General features: G+C 44.3%; 1 protein-coding gene across 1 annotated transcript; it reads left to right on the top strand.

Moving 5' to 3' along the window:
* Window positions 1-388: 388 nt before the first annotated feature.
* On the top strand, window positions 389-10,064 carry LOC311248604 (E3 ubiquitin-protein ligase MGRN1-like; the record flags this gene model as incomplete). The annotated part of the gene is given in 10 exon segments (XM_084339460.1): window positions 389-535; window positions 2,258-2,375; window positions 3,891-3,957; window positions 4,488-4,531; window positions 5,287-5,334; window positions 5,467-5,535; window positions 7,476-7,635; window positions 8,998-9,107; window positions 9,861-9,944; window positions 9,946-10,064. Coding segments are annotated over 10 exon segments (966 nt in total), but the record flags the coding sequence as incomplete, so codon positions are not given.
* Window positions 10,065-10,277: the final 213 nt, after the last annotated feature.

The following is a 10,277-nucleotide window of genomic DNA, read 5'->3' on the forward strand; positions in this document are numbered from 1 at the left end:
GGAATGGTAGAAATATATACATATAGGCAATATAATCAACTCTGGATATAAAAATAAATGGTGTAAACAATATAATCAACTGAATATAAAAATATGAGAAAAATAAACAGTGTAAACAAGGTGCAGATGGAGTCTGTGTGCCCTATTGGTTATGTTATACGTTAAAGTAAATGTAGGCCATAAAGAATTAGAATCTGAATGTATACTATGAGTAAGAGTAAAAGTAAACCGTAAACACAAGGTGCCCTAACTGGCCTGATACACGTCATACGTTGTAGTCCGTGCAGGTCTTGGTGGTTAAGAGTCAGACACACGTAGTGGTCCGGCACGCCTAGTGGTTCTGGAAGGTAACGGTCTCTAAACGGTGATTCTCCAACTCGCTCACTAGGTACAAAGATGACTCGGACGCCCCGGTGGAGGAAGGTGGGAAACCCAAGGTTCTGTACGGTGTGGAGTTCACCTTCGACGCCGACGCCCGCGTGGCCTTCACCCTGTACTGCCAGGCCTTCGAGGAGTTCTCCAACGGGATGGCCGTGTGAGTACCTGACCCACAAACCTCTCTCTCTTCAGTACCTGACCAATGATGAACGTTTATTCCGTCTGTTGCAGTTTTCTATTTCCTATTCCACCGCTTGGTGCCATGTACACACAATCTCAAGCACACGTTCATGTGGATAAATCCCACACTTTGCTTAGAAATGATCATACGCACGCTTTACGCACATCTGTGCGTATGCAGAGTTGATAAATGAGGGCCCAGGGGTCCAGTGTCTTTACGCACTGTGCTCATTGTGTGGTCATCATGTTGTGGTGTTTAGGTACAACCCCAGGGGTCCAGTGTCTTTACGCACTGTGCTCATTGTGTGGTCATCATGTTGTGGTGTTTAGGTACAACCCCAAAGGTCCAGTGTCTCTACGCACTGTGCTCATTGTGTGGTCATCATGGTGTGGTGTTTAGGTACAACCCCAAAGGTCCAGTGTCTTTACGCACTGTGCTCATTGTGTGGTCATCATGTTGTGGTGTTTAGGTACAACCCCAAAGGTCCAGTGTCTTCACGCACTGTGCTCACTGTGTGGTCATCATGTTGTGGTGTTCAGGTACAACCCCAAAGGTCCAGTGTCTTTACGCACTGTGCTCATTGTGTGGTCATCATGTTGTGGTGTTTAGGTACAACCCCAAAGGTCCAGTGTCTTTACGCACTGTGCTCATTGTGTGGTCATGGTGTGGTGTTTAGGTACAACCCCAAAGGTCCAGTGTCTTTACGCACTGTGCTCATTGTGTGGTCATCATGGTGTGGTGTTTAGGTACAACCCCAAAGGTCCAGTGTCTCTACGCACTGTGCTCATTGTGTGGTCATCATGTTGTGGTGTTTAGGTACAACCCCAAAGGTCCAGTGTCTTTACGCACTGTGCTCATTGTGTGGTCATCATGGTGTGGTGTTTAGGTACAACCCCAAAGGTCCAGTGTCTTTACGCACTGTGCTCATTGTGTGGTCGTGTTGTGGTGTTTAGGTACAACCCCAAAGGTCCAGTGTCTTTACGCACTGTGCTCATTGTGTGGTCATCATGTTGTGGTGTTTAGGTACAACCCCAAAGGTCCAGTGTCTTTACGCACTGTGCTCATTGTGTGTTCATGGTGTGGTGTTTAGGTACAACCCCAAAGGTCCAGTGTCTTCACGCACTGTGCTCATTGTGTGGTCATGTTGTGGTGTCTAGGTACAACCCCAAAGGTCCAGTGTCTTTACGCACTGTGCTCATTGTGTGGTCATCATGTTGTGGTGTTTAGGTACAACCCCAAAGGTCCAGTGTCTTTACGCACTGTGCTCATTGTGTGGTCATCATGTTGTGGTGTCTAGGTACAACCCCAAAGGTCCAGTGTCTGTACGCACTGTGCTCATTGTGTGGTCATCATGTTGTGGTGTTTAGGTACAACCCCAAAGGTCCAGTGTCTTTACGCACTGTGCTCATTGTGTGGTCATCATGTTGTGGTGTTTAGGTACAACCCCAAAGGTCCAGTGTCTTCACGCACTGTGCTCATTGTGTGGTCATCATGTTGTGGTGTTTAGGTACAACCCCAAAGGTCCAGTGTCTTTACGCACTGTGCTCATTGTGTGGTCATGTTGTGGTGTTTAGGTACAACCCCAAAGGTCCAGTGTCTTTACGCACTGTGCTCATTGTGTGGTCATGTTGTGGTGTTTAGGTACAACCCCAAAGGTCCAGCGCTGGTCTCATTGTGTGGTCATGTTGTGGTGTTTAGGTACAACCCCAAAGGTCCAGCGCTGGTCTCTGAGACGGTTCACTACAAGCGCGGCGTGGGCCAGCAGTTCTCCATGCCGTCGTTCAAGATGGACTTCACAGAGTGGAAGGAGGAAGATGTAAGTGTTAGGGATGTAACAAGGCATCGATCCTAAGGTGCAGAGTTCTACTGCATCCATTTGAAAATGTTGGAATCGATTAGAATTATTATAATCTTTTTTAAATGTATTAAAAAAAATTATATAGGTTGATTTATTTTTTTACCTATAGTCCATTCATGCTGAGTGATCAGTTCCCCCAGCCAAATTCTTTTGGGGAATTAACTGATAGAAAATTAATCAAATCGAATCGTGGTCAAATGAAGGGATTTCATGATAATAATAATAATAATAATAATAATAATATTATTTGTATAGCGCTTTTCATACAGAGGTTGCAGTTCAAAGTGCTTCACAACAGTAAAGAAATACAGGCATAAGTGAGGATAAAAAAGATAGAGAGGTAGCAAGGTATGGTAAATCACAGTGTTTCACATTAGGATCTAGCATCCTAATAGGCTCTCTGTTTACAGTTTCATTCAGTAATACAAATAATAAAAATAGTTTAAAATGATTCAGTTTAAAAATAGTCTAAAAATGATAAAATAGAACGGACATACAACAGGGTATTTAACATACAACAGAGCAGTGCATCAGTAAAAAGTGTGCTTAAAATTACAGTGCATACAGTAGGAGGTAGTGAGATAAAATTAGCATAGAACCGACACATGAATTTGATAGGCAGTGTATCATTTACATTTACATTTACATTTAGTCATTTAGCTGACGCTTTTATCCAAAGCGACTTACAAGTTCTGTACGATGTATAAAAGTAGGCAGGGTAAGAATAGTGCAGGTAAGTACAATTTGTGTCAGGATATCCCTGATGTTTCATTGAAATGGCTGAGCTGTCTTTTGAAGATGTCTAGCGAGTTGGCTTCCCTGATGTTTTGGGGTAGTTTGTTCCACAGTTTTGGGGCATAGTTGATAAAGGCTGCATTACCGATCCTCTTGATGATGCATTGAATCATTGCCTGAAGAATCGTAATCGAATCTTTGTGGGGTCAAATATTTACACCCCTAGTAAGTTATGTCCTCAGTGCAAATTAAGACGACAAGCTCGACTAAAATGGCTAATTGTCACCTTCGGTGTTGCTGTCAACGCCCTGCTCGCACATGATGACATCATCTTTGCATATTATATTATCAACGCAACCTTTCAGATGATGTCATTCTGCATATTATATTATCAACGCAACCTTTCAGATGTCATTCTGCATATTATATTATCAACGCAACCTTTCAGATGATGTCATTCTGCATATTATATTATCAACGCAACCTTTCAGATGATGTCATTCTGCATATTATATTATCAACGCAACCTTTCAGATGTCATTCTGCATATTATATTATCAACGCAACCTTTCAGATGATGTCATTCTGCATATTATATTATCAACGCAACCTTTCAGATGATGTCATTCTGCATATTATATTATCAACGCAACCTTTCAGATGATGTCATTCTGCATATTATATTATCAACGTAGTTTATTGAACGCTAACGCAGCTCTGTGTCCGTCTCCGCTATAGCTGAACTTTGACCTCGACAGAGGAGTCTTCCCCATGGTGATCCAGGCTGTCGTCGATGACGGGGATGGTAGGTTGCCCTGTTTACGTAACGCTTCAAAGAACAATAGAGGTCTATTAAACATTCAGACGAGAGATATCGGGTTTCATCATCCCAGAGGCAAAGGCCGTGTCTGTCCTGCTCTTTGAGGAGAAAGTTCACACTCCAGGTGACATTTTAATTTTTTTTCTTCACATATAAAGTACATGTACAATACAGTGAAATGCTTGGTTCTGTATATGAGCCCTGTGAGCTTCATACATTAAAAATTATAATAATAATAAAGACCAAACAACACTACAAAATATACAAAAGTACAAAATGCAAAAAAGAGGTAGTGCAAAACCTTTAGTAATAAATAGATAAAATATGGTGTGTTAAATTTAACCACCTGTACATTGTATATCACTGTTGCACTTTACTGTTACAGTTGCACTCTCTGGTTGGATGACAAACCTCTTTTATTTGTACTGTACTTGTGCTGCATGATGACGATACATCTTAATAATCTAAGACGGCAGGTGTGAGTGGGACTGTAATGCCTGTTTGTGTGTCTGCAGACTGCCTGGGCCACGCGCACGTCCTCCTGGCAGCGTTCGAGAGGGTGAGTACACGTCTGGAGAACCCGTCTGGAGAACCTCCCGTCATCATGTCCGATCTGACGGCGTCCGCTGGGATACCGTTCGAAAACAATCAGGGTGTAAAAAGTATCCAGAAACTATGCTAAGTGAAAGTATGGGTACCGTCTCAAAATCGTAAAAGTCAGTGTATCTGGCTAAAAACACACTTGAGTAAAAGTTAAAAAGTTTCTACTGTACTAAAAAGTTAAAGTAAAAACGTTGTTTTATTCCGGGGCAAGGAAATGTTCCGGTTTTCTTCCTCTTCATCACTCGTACTATCGTTTGTGGCCATCTTCTGTAGCTCGTCACTCTGACTGTCTATTCTTCTGATAGCAGGTGTTTAATCAAAGATCCCCGCTTTCTAGTCTTGCACAAGGACCAATCAGCATGGGTATGGGCGGGTTCATTTTCCATTGATGGGGATTTGAGTGGCTGTTTTTAAATAAAGTGCGGCCGCAGGATCAATAACGTTAACGTTAGTTCGGCCAGAGAAACAAATATACTAATTAAAATGGTTGGAACTGTGAGATTTGTACTTTGTAGGTCTCCATTTTAAATGTAAGGAGTAAAAAGTATGTTTTTTTCCTCTGAAATGTAATTGAGTAAAAGTACAAACTATACAAACCTAATAATATTCGAGTAAAGTACAAATCCCCCAAAACAGTGCTTAAGTATTGTAACAAAGTACAATTACTCGAGTACTTTACACCCCTGAAAACGATGTTGTCTTGTCTTCCAGCACGTGGACGGCAGTTTCTCCGTCAAGCCCCTGAAGCAGAAGCAGATCGTATGTTCACCAACATTACTATTCACATTTGGCCGTGTTTTATTATTATTATAATAACTAATGGAAACTGTTCTCGTGTGTTGAATGTAAACCAGCTGATTCTTCTCTGAGCCGCGTTGTGTTTTGTTGCAGGTGGATCGTGTGAGCTACCTGCTGCAGGAGATCTACGGCATTGAAAACAAAAACAACCAAGAAAGCAAGGTTTACAGAGAGAGACCATAACATCCACTACACTGTCTGTAATCATGCTGTTGAACCGTGCAGAGACCATAACATCCACTACACTGTCTGTAATCATGCTGTTGAACCGTGCAGAGACCATAACATCCACTACACTGTCTGTAATCATGCTGTTGAACCGTGCAGAGACCATAACATCCACTACACTGTCTGTAATCATGCTGTTGAACCGTGCAGAGACCATAACATCCACTACACTGTCTGTAATCATGCTGTTGAACCACCGTGCAGAGACCATAACATCCACTACACTGTCTGTAATCATGCTGTTGAACCGTGCAGAGACCATAACATCCACTACACTGTCTGTAATCATGCTGTTGAACCACCGTGCAGAGACCATAACATCCACTACACTGTCTGTAATCATGCTGTTGAACCGTGCAGAGACCATAACATCCACTACACTGTCTGTAATCATGCTGTTGAACCGTGCAGAGACCATAACATCCACTACACTGTCTGTAATCATGCTGTTGAACCGTACAGAGACCATAACATCCACTACACTGTCTGTAATCATGCTGTTGAACCACCGTGCAGAGACCATAACATCCACTACACTGTCTGTAATCATGCTGTTGAACCGTACAGAGACCATAACATCCACTACACTGTCTGTAATCATGCTGTTGAACCGTGCAGAGACCATAACATCCACTACACTGTCTGTAATCATGCTGTTGAACCGTGCAGAGACCATAACATCCACTACACTGTCTGTAATCATGCTGTTGAACCACCGTGCAGAGACCATAACATCCACTACACTGTCTGTAATCATGCTGTTGAACCGTGCAGAGACCATAACATCCACTACACTGTCTGTAATCATGCTGTTGAACCACCGTGCAGAGACCATAACATCCACTACACTGTCTGTAATCATGCTGTTGAGCCGTGCAGAGACCATAACATCCACTACACTGTCTGTAATCATGCTGTTGAACCGTGCAGAGACCATGACATCCACTACACTGTCTGTAATCATGCTGTTGAACCGTGCAGAGACCATGACATCCACTACACTGTCTGTAATCATGCTGTTGAACCACCGCGCTTCATTTCTGCAGCGTGTGTCTCATACTATTGTCAGTCCTCGCTCCACAAGGGTGGAACCAAGTACCCACCACAGTTAGGAGCCGACACACAACGATCTGTCCTAAATGTTCAGCTAAATGATTAAAGGACTAAAGGACTAAATGTTAAATGACTAAATGACTAAATGTTAAATGACTAAATGACTAAATGTTAAATGACTAAATGTTAAATGACTAAATGACTAAATGTTAAATGACTAAATGTTAAATGTTAAATGACTAAATGTTAAATGTTAAATGACTAAATGTTAAATGACTAAATGTTAAATGACTAAATGACTAAATGTTAAATGACTAAATGTTAAATGACTAAATGACTAAATGTTAAATGACTAAATGTTAAATGACTAAATGTTAAATGACTAAATGACTAAATGTTAAATGACTAAATGTTAAATGACTAAATATGAAATGACTAAAGGTTAAATGACTACATGTTAAATGACTAAATGTTAAATGACTAAAGGTTAAATGACTAAAGGTTAAATGACTAAATGTTAAATGACTAAATGTTAAATGACTAAATGTTAAATGACTAAATGTAAATGTTCGACTAAATATTAAATGACTAAATGTTACTAGTAAAGGGTTAACCTTCTGTAGTGTGGCAGTGAAAGGGTTAAATGACTAAATGTTAAATGACTAAATGACTAAATGTTAAATGACTAAATGTTAAATGACTAAATGTAAATGTTCGACTAAAATGTTAAATGACTAAATGTTAAATGACTAAATGTTAAATGACTAAATATAAATGTTCAGCTAAATGATTAAATAATTAAATGTTTTCCGTTCCTCCAGCCGTGTGACGACGAGAACAGCGACAACAGCAACGAGTGTGTGGTGTGTCTGTCCGACCTGCGGGACACTCTGATCCTGCCCTGCCGCCACCTGTGTCTCTGCAACTCCTGCGCCGACACCCTGCGCTACCAGGCCAACAACTGTCCCATCTGCAGACTGCGTGAGTCACTACTGTAACTTACAGGCCAACAACTGTCCCATCTGCAGACTGCGTGAGTCACTACTGTAACTTACAGGCCAACAACTGTCCCATCTGCAGACTGCGTGAGTCACTACTGTAACTTACAGGCCAACAACTGTCCCATCTGCAGACTGCGTGAGTGGAGCAGATGTAGCCCTTCACTAGCTTCTCAAAGCACTTCATGGCTATGGAGGTGAGGGCTACAGGGCGGTAGTCGTTGAGGCAAGCGGGCGTAGATTCTTTGGGTACAGGGATGATGGTGGACTTCTTCAGACAGGTGGGGATGACAGCCTGTTCTAAGGACAGGTTAAAGATGTCAGTGAATACCGGGGCCAGTTGGTCGGCACAGACTTTTAGGACGCGGCCGGGGATACCGTCCGGTACTGCTGCCTTCCTGATATTCACTTTCTTAAAGGTCCTCCTCACCTCATGTTCTGTTACCCTGAACACGGAGTCTCCATCAGCAGCAGACCCCCCCCCCCCCTCCATTGCAGTAGTTTGTAGGCTGGTGTTGTTATTCACAGCCTCAAACCTCGCATAGAAGGAATTGAGATCATTTGCTAAGGAGATGTCACTGTTCAGTTTGAGGGAGGTGCCTTTGTAATCTGTCATTGTTCTGAGGCCCTGCCACATAGCTCTAGAGTCAGCCTGTTCAAACTGAAGTTCAACTTTATCCCTGTAGCGCCGTTTGGCCTCTATTACTGCTCTCCTGACGTTGTATCTCGCCACCTTGTGGTCATTCATGTTGCCTGTCACAAGCCCGGCATTGTAGGCTGAGGTGCGCACTTTCAGAGCCTCACGGACGGATTTATCTACCCAGGGCTTTTGATTTGGGTAGATTCTAATTGTGGTAGAGGGGATTGTTTCTTCTACCAGAGTACAGACAAAGTCAAGCACCGTTTCAGTGTATTCGTTAATATTGGCTGTGTTATCATGGAACACACTCCAGTCTGTGCATTCAAGTGCAGCCTGGAGTGTCTCCTTTGACTCCACAGTCCAACACTTAACCTCTCGCGATACTACCAGCGCGCGCGCTTGAGACTTTGTTTGTACTTTGGCAAAAGAAAGATGGCGGCATGGTCCGATTTGCCGAATGGACTAAGAGCCTGTGATTTGTACCCATTCTTAAATTGCGAGTATACATGGTCTAATATGTTCTCGCCTCTGGCGGGACAGGTCACATGCTGATAGAAATTCGGCAACACCTTTTTAAGACTTGCGCTGTTGAAATCGCCCAAAACCAAAATAGCAGCGTCAACATTAGCTGTCTGAAGTTTGTTTACCTCGTTGTGTAGCTTCGAGACCACTGTGTGTAATAACTGAGGCTCTCTGTCTCCCCAGCGTTCAGAGCGCTGCTGCAGATCAGAGCCGTGCGGAAGAAGCCTGGTGCCTTGTCCCCCGTCTCCTTCAGCCCCGTGCTCGCCCAGACCATGGACCAGGACGAGCACTCGGTAGGTTGACCATGACGAGCCCCCGGTAGGTTGACCATGACGAGCACTCGGTAGGTTGACCATGACGAGCCCCCTGTAGGTTGACCATGACGAGCCCCCGGTAGGTTGACCATGACGAGCCCCCGGTAGGTTGACCATGACGAGCCCCCGGTAGGTTGACCATGACGAGCACTCGGTAGGTTGACCATGACGAGCCCCCGGTAGGTTGACCAGGACGAGCCCCCGGTAGTTTCCTCTCCTCCTTCAGCCCTGTGCTCCTCGCCCAGACCATGGACCAGGGCGAGCACTCGGACTCTGAACGGTCTCTCTCTCTGTCTCTCGTCTCTCTCTGTCTCTCTCTCTCTGTCTCTCTCTCTGTGTCTCTGAACGGTCTCTCTCTCTGTGTCTCTCTCTCTGTCTCTCTCTCTCTGTCTCTCTCTCTCTGTCTCTCTGTTTCTCTGTCTCTCTCTCTCTGTCTCTCTCTGTCTCTGTGTCTCTGTGTCTCTGAACGGTCTCTCTCTGTCTCTCTCTCTGTCTCTGAACGGTCTCTCTCTCTCTTTCTCTCTCTCTGTCTCTCTGTCTCTCTCTCTTTCTCTCTCTCTCTCTCTCTCTCTCTCTCTCTCTCTCTCTCTCTCTCTCTCTCTCTCTGTCTCTCTCTCTCTCTCTGCCTCTCTCTGTCTCTCTCTGTCTGTCTCTCTCTCTGTCTCTGTGTCTCTCTCTCTCTGAACGGTCTCTCTCTGTGTCTCTGAACGGTCTCTCTCTCTCTCTCTGCAGAGCTCGGACTCTGTCACCCCTGGCTTCGAGCCCATCTCCCTGCTGGAGGCGCTGAACGGTCTGTGCTCCGTGTCGCCTGCCACCCCCCGCCGCTCCGCTCTACGACGACATCAACAACTTCGCCGGAGGAGACAGACAGCCGGGCTCCCCGGAGCACCTGAGCGACGGAGGCCCCAAGGGCGGAGTCAGCAAGTCACCTGACAGGTAAATCCTGAGGTCAGCAAGTCACCTGACAGGTAAATCCTGAGGTCAGCAAGTCACCTGACAGGTCAATCCTGAGGTCAGCAAGTCACCTGACAGGTAAATCCTGAGGTCAGCAAGTTACCTGACAGGTCAATCCTGAGGTCAGCAAGTCACCTGACAGGTAAATCCTGAGGTCAACAAGTCACCTGACAGGTAAATCCTGAGGTCAGCAAG

Source organism: Notolepis coatsorum, assembly GCF_963971535.1.
Source record: "Notolepis coatsorum genome assembly, contig: SCAFFOLD_4850, whole genome shotgun sequence".
NCBI classification, from domain to species: Eukaryota; Metazoa; Chordata; class Actinopteri; order Aulopiformes; family Paralepididae; genus Notolepis; species Notolepis coatsorum.